The sequence below is a fragment of the Toxorhynchites rutilus genome, chromosome 1, assembly GCF_029784135.1.
Source record: "Toxorhynchites rutilus septentrionalis strain SRP chromosome 1, ASM2978413v1, whole genome shotgun sequence".
In the NCBI taxonomy this organism is placed as follows: Eukaryota; Metazoa; Arthropoda; class Insecta; order Diptera; family Culicidae; genus Toxorhynchites; species Toxorhynchites rutilus.
The window spans coordinates 100,532,208-100,554,201 of NC_073744.1; the positions used below are offsets into that span (position 1 = coordinate 100,532,208).

The 21,994-nt window shown below is 40.7% G+C and overlaps 1 protein-coding gene across 13 annotated transcripts in view; it reads right to left on the reverse strand.

The window, feature by feature from the left end:
• The window catches only part of LOC129761766 (syntaxin-binding protein 5), a 722,498-nt gene that overhangs the window by 269,038 nt on the left and 431,466 nt on the right, over nucleotides 1-21,994 (reverse strand). For all 13 annotated transcript variants that reach the window (XM_055759517.1, XM_055759518.1, XM_055759514.1 and 10 more), the window contains one exon: nucleotides 15,556-15,678. In XM_055759517.1, coding sequence (XP_055615492.1) covers nucleotides 15,556-15,678 — 123 coding nt within the window. The remainder of the gene's footprint in view (nucleotides 1-15,555; nucleotides 15,679-21,994) is intronic.

The window sequence follows — 21,994 nt, forward strand, 5'->3', positions numbered from 1 at the left end:
ATGCAGCTCCTCGTTGGCTTTGCCGTCTACTTTGCTTTTCAACCGTTCGCTGAGAGAAGGGCATTATGGAAAACTGTATCAATTATGGAAATTATCCCGCATTATGGGAAACTGTATCAATAATCCCTATTCATAAATCAGGTGACGTCCACGATGTGCAAAATTACAGAGGAATATCGATTCTGAGCTGCATGCCGAAAGTTTTTGAAAGTATGCTGCTGGATCTCATATACCCATCTGTCCGCCACATCATCGCAAACGAACAACATGGGTTTGTCAAAAAACCGTCTACTACATCGAATCTCATGAGCTACGTTTCTCTGCTGATTGACAAAATTGAGAAAAGGCAGCAGGTTGACGCTATTTACGTGGACTTTTCGAAAGCTTTCGACCGCGTTCCTCACGCCCTTGCTGTGGAAAAACTGAAGCGATACGGGTTTCCACTTCGGCTAACCAATTGGATTAATTCGTATCTAACTGATCGTAGTGCACACGTACGGATTGGCTCGTCAGTTTCATCGCCCTTTTCTGTCACCTCTGGCGTGCCGCAGGGCAGTCACTTGGGTCCTCTGCTCTTCGTACTCTTTATTCACGATATTTGCGCTGTTCTCAAATCGCCTAAGTTGATGTATGCAGACGATCTGAAATTGTTTCGTGTAGTAACATCAAGTATGGACTGCTGTGCTCTTCAAATGGATGTAGATACTCTGCTGGGATGGTGCTCAATAAATGGCATGGAGGTGAATATTAGGAAATGTCATGCGATAACATTTTCGCGACTTTGCTCACCAATCACATTTGAATATACAATGGGGTCGACCGAAGTGGAAAGAGTTGCAGCCGTTCTTGGGTTCATTAGACGCCACACTCAGGCATTTAGAGATGTCTATTGCCTCAAATCATTGTATGTGTCGCTCGTACGCAGTATATTGGAATACGGTGTTACTGTTTGGGCCCCATACCACGCTGTTCACATCGCTCGTCTGGAACGTGTGCAGAAAAGTTTTATCCGATATGCTCTTCGTCATCTCCCCTGGCGCAACGACCAACATCTGACCACATATGAAGAACGCTGCGCACTGATTCACTTACCGACACTGCAAAAACGACGAGAATTTCTCCAGAGACTGCTGATTTTCGACCTTCTTAACAACAATCTTGACTGTGCTGAGGTTTTGGGCAAGCTTCGAATCAACGGTCCAGGTAGAACAACCAGACAATTTGTTTTCTTCCGGCAAGCAGCACATCGTACTCTATACGGACAGAATAATCCCTTGGATGTTTGTTGCCAACGGTTAAATGAAGTGTATCATTTGTTTGAATTCGATATGTCCAGAAATGTGTTTTTTATAAGGATTCAATAATTGAATTTTAGTCTGTCCGACAATTTCTTGGCGAAGACTGAATAAATAAATATCCGAAACACCAGTTGCCACATGGTGTGAATGCAACAGTGCGTTATCGCGCACTTTTCCGCAGCAATTGAGAAACAGCAATTGAGCGTCCAATCGCTTTACTGCGGTTTGTATTTTCCTACGAACTGGACGAATGCTTCTTCCTGACACAACAATGACGATATCATCCGCATACACAAAGACGTACCCTTGGTAGACAATGGAACGCGGAGTTGACACTAACCAGGAACAGTGTTACAGCAAGCGCTGAGCCCTGAGGAACACCATTCACTTCCACAAATTCGTCGGATTGACATCCTCCGAGTCTACCTTCAATGCCCCAATCGCGTAGCTGACGAAGGACGGAATTGACGGAATTGTACGCCTTCGCAATATCCAGGATGGCAATGTCGACGTGCTGGCCTGAATCGATGGCGCGCCAGATCGTGTCGCTAAGTTATTCAAGATAAACACTAGTACCAAAACCATGCCGAAAAGCGAACTGACGGTTGTCTAAATATTCGCCATCTTCCAGGAACTGCATCAGCCTACGATTCACCATACACTCCATAATTTTTCCTACACAAGGTAGTAGACTAACGGGGCGGAAATCGCTGGGAGACCTCGTCTGCGTTTTTTTGGGAATGGGAATGACTAATGCAGTTTTCCACTTCGGAATTATACCGTTTTTCCAAATCTGGTTGTACAGGTCCAGAAGCACCCTCTTTCCTTCAATCAGTAGATGTTTTACTAGGTGGTAGCTGACGTTGTCCATCCCCGGTGAACTGCCTTTGGCCGTCGGAAGGGCGTAATTCAGTTCAGCTCCAGAAAACGGCCTGTTGTACTTTTGCGTAGAATCAGGTGGGAAGACGATGGGAAACTGTCGTTCTACGCTTTGTTTACGTGCTAGAAAGCGCAGGGAGTGCTGTGTTGGCTGATAGCTAAGCAAAAAATACTGCCATACGGTTAGCAATCTCAATCGGGTTTGTTATGGCGACATTGTATTCCACGATGATGAATCCAGTGCTCCTCCTTTTCCCGGATAGTACATTCACTTTTCTCCAGAGCTCAGCGGTCGGTGATTCTGGCGAAATTCCGCCGAGAAATGATTCCCATCTATACTTTTTTGCCTGGTTTCTCAGTCTGCGGAACTCTTCCAATTTCACTGTGTAATCACGATGATTCGTCGGGATCTTGCGAAGAGCTCGGAGTGCTTTACGACGAGATTTAATGGCTATTCCACCTCTGGACACCACCAGTGGACAGCTCTCTTCGGGGGGGAACTACTTGTGCGAGGAATATGGTTGCTCGCAACACGAACGATGATGCTCTCGAACTCATCGGATAAAATCCCTCGATTCATCTCACTCGGGGTCAGCTCACTTGCTATTTCACTTTCATAGCATCTCAATTGGCCTTTTCGAAAATCCATCTACTTCTCCGGCTGGTGGCTGGCGGGCACCTGCCGTACCCTACCGTTATGGGATAGTGATCACTGTGGCACTTATCTGAAAAAGTTGACCAACTAAGTGAATGAACCAGTTGGTTGGAGGAAATGGAGAGGCCAATGGCTGACGCTGATCTACCCCGTGAGAAGGTGGTGCTACCGTCGTTCAGAATTATCGCGTCCCGGTTCTCTACAATGTTCGCGATTTCTAACCCCATAGGACTGTCTCTAGAGGATCCCCATAGCGTATGGTGTGCATTGAAGTCACCCAGGAGCAGGAATGGTGTGTCGATCTGATCTATCAAGTGGTCAAGATGCGCATAAATTGGGCTGGTTTTGCGGTACATAGATAGACAAAACCGTAATGGCTGCCGGAAACAACATCTTCCTGGCAGTTGCAATCAGTTCGGTGTCAAGTTGTACAGAGGTGGACGGGATATCAGAACGGACAGCAATACCAACAGACTGAAAAATGTTCTCCCCGAATGCCGCCTCCCATGAATAGCGGTTACCAAACCAACTCGACGGATTCGTATCGCCACGAATATAGGTCTCTTGCAGGGCCAGACACATGGATCTGTACGTGCAATAATACACTGCAAGTCTCCCAGGTTATTACGGAGGCCATTTAGGTTCCTCTGAATGGCGAGCGTGATTGGACGACGTTGACGAGGGTTCTGGAGAAACGTGATCAGAGGCAGTGTTGTTCAAGTTATATTAGGCTGTCAAAAAAGTCCTGCGGTATTTTTTTTGAATTTTCATTTGTTCATAAAATTAGTTAAAATCATCTGTTTTAAGTCAAATATGCGCCGTTTTGTTCGATGACTTGTTCCCAACGAGATGCCAACTTCATAATACCCATGTTATAGAAGCTCGCTTCCTTATTGGCAAAAAACTCGGATAGCCAATTTTCACAGGCCTCTTTTGTGGCTAACTTCTGACTACCTAGCTCGTTCGCCATGGACAAAAACAGATGGTAGTTACTTGGTGCAAGGTCAGGACTATACGGCGGATGCAAAAGAACCTCCCATCCGAGCTCCCGGAGCTTCTGGCGCGTCACCAAAGAAGTGTGTGGCCTGGCGTTGTCCTGATGGAAGACAATGCGGCCTCTGTTTATCAAAGATGGCCTCTTCTTCATGAGTGCTACCTTCAAGCGGTCCAGTTGTTGGCAGTTCAGGTCCGAATTGAGCGTTTGGCCATAGGGAAGCAGCTCATAATAGATTATTCCTTGACAATCCCACCAAACACACAGCAGAACCTTCCTGGCCGTTGATGAGGGCTTGGCCACCGTCTAAGCCGCTTCAGCGGGCTTCGAGCACGACCGTTTGCGCTTCACGTTGTCGTAAGAGACCCACTTTTCATCGCCAGTCACCATCCGCTTCAAAAACGGGTCGATTTTGTTGCGATTCAGCAGCGATTCACATGCGTCGATACGGTCAAAGATGTTTTTTTTGCGTCAACGTGTGTGGCACCCATACATCGAGCTTCTTTGTGAATCCAAGCTTCTTCAAATGGTTAATAACGGTTTGATGACTTATCCCCAGCTCTTGGCCGATGCTACGGCTGCTACTATGCCGGTCTTTCTCGGCTAATTCAGCGATTTTGTCGACGACAGGCCTTCCGGAGCGCATCTTCGACAACCTCTACACCAGAACGAAAACGTTGAAAAAACGCGGTGGAAATGGAAACTGTATCGGGTCCATAAACTGCAAAAATGTTATTGGCAGCTTGACATGCATTTTTGCCTTCGTCATAGTAATACTGTAAAATATGCCGGATTTTCTCTTTATTTGTCTCCATATTTGCGACACTATAACTCAACGACTTAACCAAACAAAACACTTTCAAGGACTATATTATAGCGCGCAGAAATACCTTTCCAACAAGCTATAGTATGACTCGATACAATGAATACAACTAGAACTAAGCGCTTACAACGACACCTCGCGGAAATACCGCAGGACTTTTTTGACAGCCTAATATAAACATGAGGAACTTACCCGGGAACAGCCCGGGTAAGTTGGTCATTTCTTCTCACTAGTGTGATGCGCGTCTCATTCTATATACACGCACATACACATCAAATTCTAGCTTCCGCTTTGTCTTCGTTCTTTCTAAGCAAAGCATAAAAACAACAGCGCGCCCCCATTTGAACCGCATACGCTTGTGCGAAGAAAAATATCTCAACAAGGAAAGCAATCCAGATTCAAGCGCGCAGCACGGCGCAAGTTTCAGCGAAAACTCAGCGCAAATTTCAGCGTAAAACTCAGCTTAACACTGGGTGCAAATCTCTGCGTAAGAACGGCGCTGACAACAAAACATTTCATCTGTGTTTCGGAGCGTGCTCATTCGCCAGAGCGCATATGTGCGCAAGGAGTTGGAGCTCAACTGGGTACAAAAATCTTGTTGCGCATCAGCACCGAGTTGCATTCTGAAGACTGAGCACAACATTGGGTTCCGATACTAGGGACGAGTTCTTACGAGAAGTACTTCTACTTTCACTGTCTCCGGGTAAATCGACTTATTGAAAGTTAGAATGATGGCTGGGGTTTTCTGTTCACCTCGCTTTTATAACCCCTTGACCTTCCAATTCTGTGCTCCCTTGGCCGAGTGGTTAGCGTCACAACTAACATGCCGGGTGTTCGGGTTCGATTCCCGTTCTGGTCGGGGGAATTTTTCATCAAAGAAATTTCCTCCGACTTGCACTGTGATCACGCGTATTCTAGAGCTTGCCACTCAGAATGCATTCAAGGCGTGTTACTTGGCATAGAAATCTCAACTAAGTACTAATAAAAATGACGCAAGTAATACTACGTTGAGACGGCGAAGTTCCTCTAGGAACGTTAGTGCCATTGAAGAAAGAAAGAAGACCTTCCAATTCTTTTTTATCTTTTCCTCTCTTAGAGGTAATAAAACGAACAAAGATATGACGCAGCGGCTGATGTTGAGAGTCGGATATAATACGATCGATACTTCAGTTCCGTCGAAAAGCTGAGTCATTTGAAGTAATCTTTCAACCTGTGTTGCTCTTTTCGTTCGAAGTACATATCGAGTACATTTTGCCCCACTTTTTGCACTCTCTATTGCTCCGGCGAAGTTTTCGATGCTCTTCCCTATTACAAATGGGTTACATGGCAGATTTGTTCCGTTTCTCTCGGTGTGGAAAAGGTGGTGACAGCTCCGAATTCATTTCTCGACCCTCCGGGATCGTCTCCGCTCACACATGCCACGTGATCCCACATTAAACTTCTTATTTGTGTTCGTCACTTATTGCCGACTTAATTATAGTTAGTAAAAATTCACACAAGTTAACGTCGCAATGATTCCATATACGATCTCGCCGGGTGGCGGAGCACTAACTTGAATTATATCGGGTGGCCGACTTTTGAATTCAAATCGATGTACACTTTGGATTAAGAGCAGTTTTGCAGAACGGCCAATTGGTATGGAGGCTCTACATGAACTGTTGGTCCAGTGTGTGTTTTCATAGCAGAAAAATTGTCAATGTCCATTTCGAATTCTGCATGAATCTTTTCACTGTTGTTCGAGCATTTCTAAACTCTTGCGATGCTTGGTCAAAGAAAATCCGTTCTTGATGACTTGCGTTGCTCTTTCAAGCTCCTTGTTCTTTCAACGTTGTCTATGCATCTTTTTTTTTTTGAAATTCTGCGACATCTGGAATCAATTAAACCAAAGAAAAGCCTCAAACCTGTAGGACCAATTCACCCCACAGAAACGTGTCCATGTCAACCCACACAACATGCAAAAATTAAAATGCAATTTATTTCCTTTATTGTTATCAAATTTACAGTTTCACTGCATCAATATGTTCCTCTTCTGTAGGGGAACTGAACTTTACTCCATTTTCTCATTTTTCTGACATTTTCTGACAATCTCACATTTTCTGACAATCAAAGTGCTCGATGTGTTTATGCTACCGTTTCCCTCCACCTGTTAAATTTTACCAATGTTATTTTACGTTAAGTATAACGGTTCAACAATAAAAGGAGATAACATAAAAAATCCAAGTTGAGCGGTACTTGTCGAGATAAAGGGCTGCTCCAAATCACCCCGTGTTACCCTATATACTCTCGCACGCTTTTTGGGAACTTTTGAGGAATTTCATCTTCACTCACTGAATCTTCACTTTGATATTCATCTTCTTCACTCTTTTGTACATATTCTAATTCCATTTTATTTGAAGTATCTTCGGATTCTGGAAAAAATGGTTTTATTTTCCGCGTAAGATATGTCGAAATCATTATTACCTGAATTAGTGTCCAAACAGTCATCGTTTACTTTAGTGAGTTGTTCAAATTCTTTGAATAATTTATTGTTTCCTCGAAATCTTTTCATTGATGCCTAGATATCGCAATCAGATTCTTTGAAGCTAACATTGCTAACAATAGTCTAGTGAATGATCGACGATTTTAAGAATAAACTTTATAACAATGGAATAAAATTCCAATTTTTTTAATTTACTTGGTTTTGAAAACTCAAAGAGAAAAGAGTCTGTCTTTTACTCTCAGTTAGACTCCTATTCAATATCATCATTTGGAGAAGCCTTATTAACACTCTTATAACAATTTTGTTATTATAGAGCAGGGGTGGCCAAACTTTTGAGCATTATGGGCGACTAAATGTTCAAGTGTTATGCCGCGGTCTACCAAATTTGACTGTATCAAAAAGTCATTAGAAAATGAATGCAGTACTAGACAATAACCTGTACTCGAGCGCAAAATCATAACTCGTTTGTCATTCAGACTGTGCGTGTCTCTGTAATTTAACATTTTTAAACTATTTTCAAAGTTTTAAATGAAAAAACTCCAGAAAATTTTTTTTTCAACATCATTCAGTTTGTCATAGTAGAGCCGATCTGGCATAGTGGTAACATCCATACCTCTCACGCTAAAGGTCACGAGATCAATTCTCACTTCCGACACTCTTCCGAAATGGAAGGTAAAAGTGAAGAACCAGCGAAAAGTGTTGAAAGAATATAATAAAAATATAGAAATATATAGAAAAAATGGGTGGGTTATATCTATGATATAACCGCAAGGTTGACGTGGGACTACCTTAGCTTAGCAATCATTTGTTTGTATTGATTAAATTTTTGATTGAATGAAATAATTTTTTTCTCTATTATAGTGACTTTCAGCACATTTTAGCTGGTTCGTCACTTTTACTTCCATTTTTGGAATAATGTCGGGAGTGAGAATTGAACTCGTGATCTTTAGCGTTAGAGGTATGGATGATCGCCTCCACAAATGAAATAATTTCCAAATTCAATTGAATTCAATATATTTGTTTTGTGAGTAAAAAGATTATATAATGACATATAAGCACAATTCACGCATTGTATTATATTATGTTCTTCGTTACAAGTAAATTTAATGACAGTCCTTTTACGTTTGGTATGATGACATCTTGGTCTAGAAGCCTGTGTTAGGCAACCACATTTCAGTCGGGAGAAAAATGCCCCCGATTTCCATGTATTTGCAATGCCGATTTCCCCAGTCACCTTGGTTTAGAAGTCTGTATTAGGTAAACACATTTCAGTCGGAACAAAAATGCCCCCGATCTGCATGAATTTGCAATGCCAATTTCCCCAGACACCTTGGTTCTGAAGTCTGTGTTGGGGAAACACATTTCAGTAGGAACAAAAATGGCCCCGACATACATATATATGTAATGCCAATTTCCCCACGCTTCATGGATTTGAAGTCTGTGTTAGGGAAACACATTTCAGTCGGAACAAAACCCCCCCCGACTTTAAAGTATTTGCAATGCCGATTTCGTTAACGCTGATTGGTTTTGATGGCTGTGTTGGGGAAACCGTAAATCGGGCCAATCAAAACGAAGTAGTTAGGGCGTTTAGATAACGCTTATCATTTTACAGTTATTCAATTGTTCAAGCGCAAGTTCATGAGTCTAATCGCAGAACTGTTCATTGATTGATCTTCCAATCGACCCCGTTGAATTTACCTGTTACTATAAAATTCCTAGAATTTCTACCAAAACTCGTCATTATAATATCAGATTATTTTCAGACACAATTCTCGTTTAAGATTTTTCAACCACTTGCAAATAACATGTTTCTCTGTTACATGGAATAAATGTTTTATACAGAAAATATGATACCATAAAGGCAGCCCTAAATCGGACAATTCCTTTCTCGAGTTCTGCTCTTATCAACACATCCAGCGATCCTTTTTTTTTTGGTATAGATAGAAGAAGATATATGAGTGCGTTTCATCACATTAAAATCCATTTCCATTTTCGAACAAAGTTCAATTTCGCTAGCGCAAACATCAAATGGACTAACAGCACTTGTCAATATGTAATTGTAGAACATATGGAAATTTAATTTTCCGAATCTTCCCTTTTTCCTTCAGAGTTTTCCGAGAATTTTCAATTGTCATGTTTGGTTGGAATATTTTTGGTTGAAATACGTGTAATATTTTCTCCATTCCAGAGGAGGAAGGGGTGTCATACCATTATAGAAACATTTATTGCACCCGAAACCCCTCACATCCCAAATTGTGCTTGATTAGTTCTCGAGTTTTGCAGAAGTTTGTGTTTCGTTTGTATGACAGCCCACCCTTAGAGAGCAGGAGAGTGTCTAACCACCATAGAAACATTTATTACACCCTAAAACCTCAACATGCCAAATTTGGTTTCATTTGCTTGAATTATTCTCGAGTAATGCATATATATATATATATATATATATATATATATATATATATATATATATATATATATATATATATATATATATATATATATATATATATATATATATATATATATATATATATATATATATAGATATATTCATATTTTTCCAATTTATCCAATGGCTTGCGGATCGGTGCGACGTGTGTAGCACGACATGTACGACAATATGGAAGCAACTACGTCATTTATTGACAATTATCATAATTCACCACTAAAATGGAACAACACAATTATTGATTATAAAAACAATAACATCAAGACATATGTTGGAGAAGTGCGCGATCGCACACTACTGTGTAGTGGTTACGTTGGAGGCACAAGGTTCTATGCATCCAATATAGGATACGAAAAACCTTGTTCTGAAGAATAATCTTCAGAAGCTTTCCTGCTAACTGTACTTGATTGACAAATCACAAACCCAAATGTATTACATGGATATTTTATGGATAGAAAACATTAAAATAAACTCTTTCGCTTGAATGTAATTTTCAATTCCAAGGGAAACTGGCAGGATTAGTTTTCCAGCAACGATTAGATATTTCCACATTGTCCTCGATACTGGAAGCCCACCAGTGGTTAATACTAACTCGATAACCACCTGTTAATAGTACTTGATTGAAAAATATTTGGTCACAGTGTTACATGGATAGAAAACATTCAAATAAACTCTTTCACATGAATGTATTTTTAAATTCCCAGATGAACTGGCAGATTATTTTCAGTAACGATTAGATATTTCCACATTTTCCTCGATACTGGAAGCCCACCAGTGGTTAATGCTAACTCGATAACCATCTGTTAATAGCACTTGATTGAAACATATTTGGTCACAGTGTTACATGGATAGAAAACATTCAAATAAACTCTTTCACATGAATGTATTTTTAAATTCCCAGGGGAACTGGCAAATTATTTTCAGTAACGATTAGATATTTCCACATTTTCCTCGATACTGGAAGCCCACCAATGGTTAACGCTAACTCGATAACCATCTGTTAATAGCACTTGATTGAAACATATTTGGTCACAGTGTTACATGGATAGAAAACATTCAAATAAACTCTTTCACATGAATGTATTTTTAAATTCCCAGGGGAACTGGCAGATTATTTTCAGTAACGATTAGATCTTTCCGGAACTTTCTCGATGCTGAATGGCATCCAAACGGAAAGAATTCTGAGCGTGTATGTGTCGATCCTTCGCCGTCCACCTCCTCCAGCACGTTAGGCAACGATGTTGTCTTGTCGATGTCCTCACGAAAAATGAATGTGTCTCACCACCAGAATATCGCTTAAGTATGCTTTTAGTGTGTGATTGAATCGAGAGAAGGTGTGGTTTACGATGGCAATTTGGAAGGCAAACTAGAGGGGAATGAACTCTCTGAGCTCTAAACTTTCGGCGACTGAGCAATAATCAATTGCGTACGCATACAATATTGGATACGGAAATATGCTACAGATGGGGAAGGATAATCTTCAGAAGCTTTCCTGCTAATTACACTTGGTTGAAAAATTTCAAAATCAAATGTATTGATCGCTGTGTTATATGGTTAGAAAACATTAAAATAAACTCTTTCACATGAATGTATTTTTAAATTCCCAGATGAACTGGCAGATTATTTTCAGTAACGATTAGATATTTCCACATTTTCTTCGATACTGGAAGCCCACCAGTGGTTAATGCTAACTCGATAACCTAACATATGGTTAGCATTTTTTTTTTATTAATCCGATTATTTTTACAGGCTCAGTTACATAAGTTTAATGGAGCCAAACTCTTAACTATATTTCAACTAGCATATATCAACATGTTGTTTCCTTAATTTTATGGTTAATGAAATAGGAAACCGATTACTCGCGGTCGACTCGAGTTTAGAAGGGTGACACATTTTCATTAGGAAAAGGATGGGATGTAAGGAGATGTGTGTTTACACTCGCACTCACATTCACATTCACATTCACATTCTCATTCACACTGACACTTCACACTCAATTCTTAAAACTATCCTTACATTTAATATGTGTTTACAATTTAACTTATTCTAATGTTAGTAGGAAGGGAACCGATAGCTCGCGAAGGACGAAAAGGAGGGGAAAAGGATGTATGAACAATCACACTCGAAGATCGATAGCTTTAAGGAAAACATATATTTGGGACATGTAATCAAGGTCTAACCGAGCCAACACATCTCTCACCGGCACATTGGACTGCTTTCCTCCAGCCCGAAGGGAGTTTTCTAAATTCGATCTGGCGACAAGATACAACTCGCATGACCAAACAACGTGTTCGATGTCGTGGTAACCATGGCCACAACCGCAGAGATTGCTGTCGGCAAGATTAAAACGAAAAAGCAGCGCGTCTAACGAACAGTGATTGGACATGAGTCGGGAGAAGGTGCGAATAAAGTCCCGACTCAAGTCCAGACTTTTGAACCACGGATTGAGGCTAACCTTAGGGATAATTGAGTGGAGCCACCGGCCCAATTCATCTTCGTTCCATTTGCGTTGCCAGTTAACGATGGTGTTTTTACGAACTAAAGAATAAAATTCATTGAAGGCGATTTGACGCTGATAAATTTCGCCTTCAATTGCACCTACCTTTGCTAATGAGTCAGCCCTCTCATTACCCGGAATTGAGCAATGTGAAGGGACCCAGACAAAGGTAATGACATAACAGCGTCTGGATAAAGCACTCAAAATTTCTCGCATTCTCTCAAGGAAGTACGGCGAGTGCTTTTCCGGCCTCACTGAACGGATAGCTTCGACAGAGCTCAGACTATCCGTTACAATGTAATAGTGTTCAACAGGTCGTGAGGCGACGCTGTCCAGCGCCCAGTGTATTGCTGCCAATTCAGCAATATACACTGAGCAAGGATACTGAAGACTGTGTGAGGTGCTAAAAAAATTGTTGAACACTCCAAATCCTGTGGATTCATTCATAGAGGACCCATCAGTAAAGTACATATTATCACAATTGACACGCCCATACTTTGCTTCGAAAATCGTAGGAACGATCCCCGATCGATGATAATCTGGAATTCCATGGATATCCTGCTTCATGGACAGATCAAAATGCACAGAGGAATTGATGTAGTCAGGAAAACAAACACGATTGGGAATATACGAAGAAGGATCAACCTGCATGGAGACGAATTCATGATATGAGCTCATGAATCCAGAATGAAAATTTAGCTCGATCAGCTGCTCAAAATTTCCGATCACCAATGGGTTCATAACCTTACACCGGAGGAGGAACCGAAGAGATAATAAATTGTAAGCTGTATCTGCTATTCGCACGATCACTCCTCATATGTTCTTGATAGGTTTTTGATCTGGTAAACAAGCCGACTAGTCCAGAAGTCCGACTTCTTACATATCTCTGGAAACTCAGAGAAAATGAGTGGTTCTATAGTTGTGAAACGCAGTGTATGAAGATGCTAATTAGACATGATATGAGAATCATATATTTAAAAAGACTATCCAAGTAGATTCAAAGGTTTATCACTTATTATGTTTTCTTTGCCACAATCTCAACACCCCAACTTTTCCTTTTCATACTACGTCCACGACTATTCGAATAGATATTATATATGATACACTGTGGATAATTGAATTTAAACGAACTAAACGTACCCTGCTCATCTTAGCTACATGCATGTTTCATTTCATCATGATATTAGGCATCTTTAAATATTAAATCAATGTATTCAATTAAATTTTGAGTTTTCAACGCATATAAATGTTCTGCGGATAATCGGAACGAGTTGTATGGAGCAACCCTTATTCCAGCCTTCTCCGCAGTTTTCCGCTTAGAGTTGACAAAATTCCAGAAACTTCTTTAATTCCTACGCAAGTTTTTCTGGACATGAAGCACGTATGATTTGTAGAGAGTAGCATTAAGACTGTTTACATTGCTAGTGAGTTGAAAGTTGTGTTTTGTTTCAACAGTTCGTCGACGACGCAATTTGCGTTGGTAGGAGGTTTTTGTGGCGTCTTAGGAGTAGAGCTGGAGACATGGGCCAGCTACAAACAATTTCGCAAAAACGGGTCGCCATGTCATTAACATCTTGATCAAGGATACTCCAATCGTAGCTACACACAATCTCATTGAATGCATCGAACTCAATTTTAGAGTAATTCAACGGTTGTTCAGCTTCGTTACGATCCTCAGCAGCCGACACTGCTGCACTTGTAGCTGATAACGACAGTACTAATGGAGGATGGTTCAGATTCACCGCTAACAGTGGCGATACGGATGCGCTTATAGCTATGTTATAATGTTTGGAGGGCAGAAACCAGATCGAATGTGCGGCCATGAAAATTGCGAGAGAAGGCGCTGCTGGAGATCGAGAAAGGTCACTCCACCCAATAGAGCACTCGTCGCAGTAATCAACGAGGAGTTCAGGTCAACAACAGATCAGCATGCGATTCCCAGGCACATATTAAAACTGTGTCATCAGAGGATGCACGGAAGCTAAACGGGCATCATAAACACACATGTCACGTACACATCGCTGATATGCTCTCCTAGTTGATCGATCAACACATCGAGCCTGAACTGTACTAATCAAGGCAGAAATCGCTCTGTGGTAAATTTGGTTTGACGAACGACTCATCATCCCGTCGCTGCATAAAAAACGATGCCTCGTACAGCTACATCATGGTCATCCGGGCATGCAGCGAATGAAGGCCATCGCTAGGAGGTACGTATGCAGGCCCAGCTTGAATGCCGACACCGTCAGCTTCGTCAAGGCGTGCCAACAGTGTGCGTACGTAGTTCGATCACCTTCTCACTCTTCACTGGTGCCACCAAATCACCAAACTGATATAGATGTGGAAGTTTTGTTACTTATCGCAAAACATTAGACCCGTTTTTTATTAGTGTCCATTTTTATGTAGTGTGGTCCGGAAAATCAAGTTTTTCCATTTTTCCTTTCGCTACGGCAGTGTGCTCCGTCGGAGTGATACCGCTGAACGGAGCACTGCGCCGAAAAGTGTGGATATCGCGCTAATGTGATCGATGGGCAGTATCACTCTGATGTCGCATATTAGACGCTCGTACACACATATCATTGCGCGGATGTCGTCTATTGGCGACACTCGTACACACAGATCGTCGCGCGGATGTCGCCTATCGCCTCAGCGTAACCCGTTCGTAGCGAAAGGGTTAAAATGGCTAAAAAAAGGATACTAAGAATACTCTGCAGAAATCCTAAATAATGAATGGATCAATTGATGACAGTAAATTCAAGCAATAAGAAATGCAACATCTACTTGAAAATTCGATTTTTTCAGTCAAAAATTGAGATCTCTGAAACCGGACAAACCCTGATCATTTTTCGGACAAAGCTGCCAATCATTCTTCCCAATTGATTTTCAACAGCTCTTAGATATTTTTTAATAAGGAAGTGTAATTTAATAATTACAAAAAAATCTTCCTAAACCCAATCAGAAATGGATTTGAAAACTGGCTATACAACCATTCCATGCCAAACCGATATATTGGTTTTCAGATTTTCGCGAAAAGCGGAAATTTTGTTCTTCATCGCAAAACATTAGACCCGTTTTTTATTTTTTCTATTGGGGTGCCCATTTGCATTTTAGGGTGGTTCGAAAAATCAACTTTTTCCACTTTTTTCAAAAATTCATAACTATTGGACCGATTCCGATGATCAACACATAAAATTAAAGGCAACTAGTCTTCATTGTTCATTGACTGAACTGACTGTCGATCAACAGAATCCGTCTAGTAGTTAGAAAGTTATAAATTTTCGGAAAAAGTGGGTTTCGAAAAAAAGGGGAAAAAATTAGCATGTTGAAAAAAGTTTCATTCTTTATTTATTGGAATTCGAAAGGCGTCCCTCTGTTTTTGATCGCGATTGTACGGAAAACACAGTTACGGGAGATAAAATTCAAAACACCATTTTTGGCGGGAGGAGGTTTGTCTGGCCCGGGCAAGTCGCTAAAAAATTACCTGTAAGTGCAGCTTCTACATGTGCAGATTTTCTAACATCTTGTTCCGGAATTACCAATGATATCGTTAGCACAGCTCCAAGACTCGTACCAAGCCACATAGTTGGAAGGGCTAACGAAGGATCTGAAAAATAAGAACAAAGCATCATTATAATATTAAGTACAAAAATAATACAAAATACAATAGCATAATATTGATTTCAAGGTACAGTAGAATCTGGATTATCTACCGAATAGAGATGAAAGGTCATCGCGGGCAACACTACACTCTGTCCAATTTCAATAGGACCAGGTCTTGCTGCTTTGTATCATTATAAACAAACAATGATTCAATTTATATTCTAGTGTGTAGGTATTGGTGACTACCATACACTGCATGATTTTCATATGTGTGTGCAAGCGCTGAGCATAAACTAATGTTTTCGTATTTTTGTCTATCAAGTTTCTATAAAACCAGTTATGTTTTTCGTTGTTTTAGTTGTTTTGATCAATAATTCAGGAAAATGCCGAATGGAAAAGTGCTCACCGAGAGAGAAGAAAGACAAATCGATTCATTTCACGATGCAATATTTCAACTTCTCAACTACACGGGTAACAAATCCTCACATAAAGAGGGTTTTAAAGGTTAAAGCTCCTCATCTTACACCATAGAGGCGAATGAACTGAAAAGTTTAAAGCCTCTTTAATCCAACATCATCATCATCATCATCTTACACCATCTCACATCGGAAAACGTCTGAGTTTTGTCAAAGCTCACATGAACCGACAATGGGACATGGTATGTTGTAACAAAGATTTTTTCCAAAAGAATACATTTTGCTATATACCATAACGAAAAGTTCTTCAATGTATAGGCTATCTCCACTGACGAAAAAAAGTTCAATTTGGATGGTCCTCATGGTTTCAACGGGTACTGGCGTGATTTATGGAAGAAGGAACAGTATTTTTCAACCAGGAATTTTGCATGGTTTGGGCGGGATTCTGTGCAACCGGAAAGCTCAAGATAGCTTTCACATCATTCAAGGACAAGTTCTGGAATCCTTTCTCCTACCGTTTTAGCGTGGATATCGTCACAAATAATTCACATTCCAGCATAACAATGCTACTATTCATACCAGCAAGTAAACTAAGCATTGGATTAACACTCCTATACTCGCGCATTGGTCTGTCAGACCAAGAAATCAATAATTCGTTCATTTCTCAGAAAATATCAACACTACAACTTTGCGATTCTATCTAGCTTCGTTATTCTTCGTTCGTCATCGTTTAGCGTATCGCATGTGTTGGTGCAAATGGGACGAGTGTCACTTTTTTAACACATTCGGTCTGACACACCGACGCGAGTATAGGAGTAACTTTTTTGGACAAGTGCCTTTTTTCATATTCTAGAATATTGTTGAATGAAATGTTTAAATTAATGTTAGTGGCGTGGAATATTTATTAAATATAATGCATAAGATCATTACCGGACTATTCTTATTTGATTTCAGTCCCTTTTGTAACAGGATTGAACGGATCCATATATTAACTATTCGTCGATATATTCGTCGCTAGATTCACGTTCAAAAGCAAAATATAAATGTTTAACTTTCGTATAGTTATTCGCTAAATATAAAGGGCATACATACACACACTCGTGAAAGAATTTCACTTGTGGAAGAATTGTAAACCGTAAACTATAAACTAATCGGTAGCTTATGGTAATTTTAACAGTTACAGATTCGGGGATATTTTTTTATAATGTACAATATCGACAAGAAAACAAGAAAAAGAAAAGGAAGTTCCTAGAAATCATTTTATATCATCTTTTTGTGCTCAATCTAAAAAAAGGCATTAATTCCTAGTTTACCAAGAAAACAATATTAGAAAATATAGAATATTAGAAATATGCAAATTTAATATTCCAGAACCTTTATCATCTATTACCTGGAAGATTACCTGGAAGGTCGTTATACATTCTTCTCTTCGATAAAAGACCCGAAAAACACGCAACAACTGCATGAAATGTAAAAAATATGTTCGTTTCGAGCATGCAGTTATGCTATGTTCTGATTCTTACTCCAATGAAACCACAATCGATTGATACGTTTTTATGCTACTTTTAATTAATAACAGGGAAAAATTCGAATTTCGTTATTTGTGTTGGAGTATCAAAAATTACTCTATTTTGATGAGGATGAATTAGATGACAATTAAAACATAATAAAGTCAAAGAAAACATATGTTTTGGAGTTTTTTCATTCAATAATACCCTCTTCTTCAAATAAATGCCATTAAAGCCTGAAAAATGCACGATGGCAACATTACAGAGAAGTTCAATTTTCGGTCTGTGACACCGTGCGCGAGTATACGTGTTACGATCTTGCACGCGAGTACAGGAGGGTTAAGGACCGAAAATTTAATTTTATGGACTGGCCGGCTCCCTCTCCAGACTTGAATCCGGTTGAAAACCTTGGGGGGGGATCCTTGTACGCAGAATCTACACTGAGGGAAAACGGTACACCACTATTGAAGAGCTCAAGTTCGCAATTTCCGAAAAATGGAAAAATATCGAGAAATTCGTTCAGCAGAATTTGGTAAATAGTATTCCAAAGGTAAGTTTGCCAATTATTGACATGTAAATCAGCCGATCCTTTTGAATTTTTCATTGATAATACTTTGAATATTGAAGTGGTCTTATAGAAACTGAACAGCTAAAATGATCATATTTAAACACAACAAAAAAGGCAAACAACTCTTTTGAACGAAATTTTAAATATACTTCGTATACGTTAAATATACTAAAGGGTGTGTCACATCAAATTGCATCACGGAAAAAACGCTGTAGAAATTTAATTTTTAGGAATTATATCTTCAGCTTATAATCAGATAATCAGATAAGAGTGTATAGATCACGTTGGCCATGCTTCACTGTCAATTTTTCGTAAATTTGGAAAAATGTCGTCGAACGAAAAAGAGCGTCGTGAATTAATCCTGTGCACTCATTTCGAGAATCCGGAGTTGTCACATCGGGACATCGGTAAGATGCTGGGAATCGTCCAATCCACGGTCAGCAGAGTACTAAAACGATACTTCGAGAACCTAACCATCGACCGGAAGGTGAAGAACGGCAAAAATGGATGCTCCATCAGTGAAAAAGATCACAAGCGCGTAGTTAAGCAGTTTAGACGTGATCCGAGAAGTTCGGTCCGGGATGTCGCCAATAAGCTGAATTTGTCAAGTTCATTCGTCCAGCGGACCAAGCAGCGGGAGGGCCTGCGTACATACAAGGTTCAGAAGGCTTCTAACCGCGACGAAAGGCAAAACATGGTGGAGAAGACGCGAGCCCGGAAGCTGTACACCGAAATGCTGACGAAGCCGCATTGCCTGGTAATGGACGACGAAACCTACGTCAAAGCGGACTTTCGTCAGCTGCCGGGCCTGTTGTTCTTCTCCGCAGAGGACAAATTCAGCGTTCCGGAGGAGATTCGCAGAAACTATCCAAGTTTGCCAAAAAGTACATGGTGTGGCAAGCGATCTGCTCTTGCGGAAAGCGGAGCGCCCCCTTCGTGATGACCGGCACGGTAAACGGGCAGGTTTACCTTAAGGAGTGCCTACAGAAGCGCTTACTACCACTATTGAAGCAGCACGAGGGCCCGACCATCTTCTGGCCGGATCTCGCTTCGTGCCACTATTCAAAGGACGTGTTGGAGTGGTACGAAGCCAACGGGGTCACCTTCGTGCCAAAGGAAATGAACCCGCCCAACGCGCCGGAGCTTCGCCCAATAGAGAAATATTGGTCGATTATGAAGCAGGCCTTCCGGAAGAACCCAAAAGTTGTCAAATCGGAGGCGGACTTCAAGAGAAAATGGATTTCTGTTCAAAAAAAAAAAACTACAACCTGACGTTGTACAGAACCTTATGGACGGGGTAAAGAGGAAGGTGCGAGCATACGGGCTTGGGCTCGAAGTATGAATAAAAAGAAAATGCCAAAAGTTGTTTTTAGTTTTTAGTGGTGATAATGACCGTTAATTAAAAGGTTGTATTCATTGTTCCTTTTTTTGCCATGAAGTCTGCCAATTTTGCTCCATAATTCCTTTGACGACGTGTTGGGATTAATATCGTTGACGAATTTAATCCAGCTGTTATGCTTGGCTGTTTTAATAATAGCTCTAGCATTGTTGCGAGCCCTTTGGAATTCCTCTAGCAAAGTGTGCTTAGATGGGTTATCCGGATGGGCCTTTCTTAGTTTGCGTAAGGCTTTTCTTCTGTCTTTGATGGCTTTATTTACTTCAGGTGTCCACCATGGGACGCATTTTCTACCAGGATTTCCGCTGGTTCTAGGAATGTGCCGTATTGCAACCTCAAGGACGGCTTGGGAAAAGTCCTCGGGTGTCCAATCTTGTTTGGCTGAGAGGCAGCTTTCAATGTCACATTGATAGCCAGCCCAGTTTGCATATTCAAATTTCCATCTCGGCCTTGTTGAAACTTCTGGAGAAGGTTGGCCAAGGGAAATACATATTGGGAGATGATCGCTGTTGCAGCAATCATCGTGGGTGTTCCATGAAAGCTTTGAACAAAGTTGAGCGGATACGATGGTGAGATCTATGGCCGAAGAAGAGCCAGAAGCAGAATTGATTCTGGTGTGTTGGCCGTTGTTCAGAAGAGTGAGAGTATTATCGGAGAGAAAATCCTCTAAAATGGAACCTCTTCGATTGAGGTATGAACATCCCCAGGCGTATGAGTGAGCATTGAAATCACCCATAAGGAGAACTGGGGAGGGAAGTTGGTTAAGAAGATGGTCCAGTTGATTCCGTAGAAGAGCCGGGTCGGACGTAGGAGAAATGTATATGCTGGCTACTGTGATTGGAAAAGGAAGGTTTATTCGTATTGCCACTGCTTGTAGAGCGGTGTTAACGGGGAGAAAATTGTGGGGGGTGCCGATTTTTATTGAAGTTGCAACCCCGTTGAATGAAGGGTTGGGTCCTTCTTTGAAATAAGTGGTGTATCCTTTGATAGAATCTTTGTGAAAATTTCTCTGCGTCATAGTCTCTTGAAGAGCTATGATTGTGGGATTATATTTATAAATTAATGTTTGTAATTCCGGAAAATTTCTTTGGAGACTTCGAATGTTCCATTGAATAGCTAGTTTGCTCGTTGGAGTGAATGTATTGACGAGTAAGGTGGATCTTATTTCCCCTTTGAAGGGGTGCTGTTCTTTCCGGATGTCTTGTAATTTTTGTTTTGTTTGTTGTTGTTTTGTGTGTTGTTGTTTTGTGTGTTGTTGTTTTGTGTGATGTTGTTTTGTGTGTTATTGTTTTGTGTGTTATTGATTTGTGTGTTGTTGTTTTGTGTGTTGTTGTTTTGTGTGTTGTTGTTTTGTGTGTTGTTGTTTTGTGTGTTGCTGTTTTGTGTGTTGTGGTGTGGTGCATTGTTTTGTGTGTTTGTGCGATTGTGGTGTGGTTTCCGTTGATTCCTGATTGTTTCGTGTCTTCTTCCTTTGTTTCTCTTTATTTTGGCGAAGTTCATCTTCCGAGGTTTTTAGCTCTTCTGAAGATGTGTTTTTGGAAGATATCTTCCTCTTGGTTTTCCTTGGGGCCTCAGATATTGTCATTGAAACATCGGAATCATATTCTGATTCGGTGGTCGAGGTATCAGATTCGGACATAGTAGTGTCAACTGTGGATGGAGTGCTTTCGCGACTTGTTTCCGGACTTGTTTCAGCTGAAACGCAACTACATTTGCATTTGTTGCAGCTAGCAGTCGGTTTTTGGAGGTTATTTAATCTGTCTTGTAGGACACTTGAATAGGAAGGTCCATTATTTTTAACGTTGTATAGATCCTTGGCTTGTTTATATGAGATGCCTTGATCTATTCTGATTTTGGTTATGTCGTTTTCTTTTTGCCATATTGGACACTTCCTGTATGAAGAGGAGTGGTTTCCTTGGCAATTAATGCAGTGGGCGACATCGTTACACGTTTTGTTTTCTGTGCCATGTTCCTTGCCGCAATTTCGACAGAGTGGATTCTCGCGTTGGCATCGTTTCGACGTATGTCCAAAGCGGAAGCACTTGAAACATTGCATCGGACTTGGGTAAAAATTCCTAGTCCCGATGCGAAGGAATCCGAATAAAATCACTTCTGGGATCACTGTCCCACGAATGGTCAAAATTAGAGTAGCTGTAGGGATAACTCCATCTTTTTTCTTCCTAGTGATCCGTTTAACTTCGATCACGTTTTGGTCGGCAAGTTCGGTAAGAAGTACGTCTTCTTTCATATCGATCACTTCACGACATGTGACAACGCATTTGCGTTGATTTAATGTTGGATGGTATATCACCTCAACAGGTGTCTTATCGATCAGTTCATTTATTAAGAGAAGCTTACCGATAGTGTCCTCGTCTCTGGCTGTTAAGATGTATTGCGTTCTCTTCTTATCGTCCTTTGATGGTCGGGCGTTG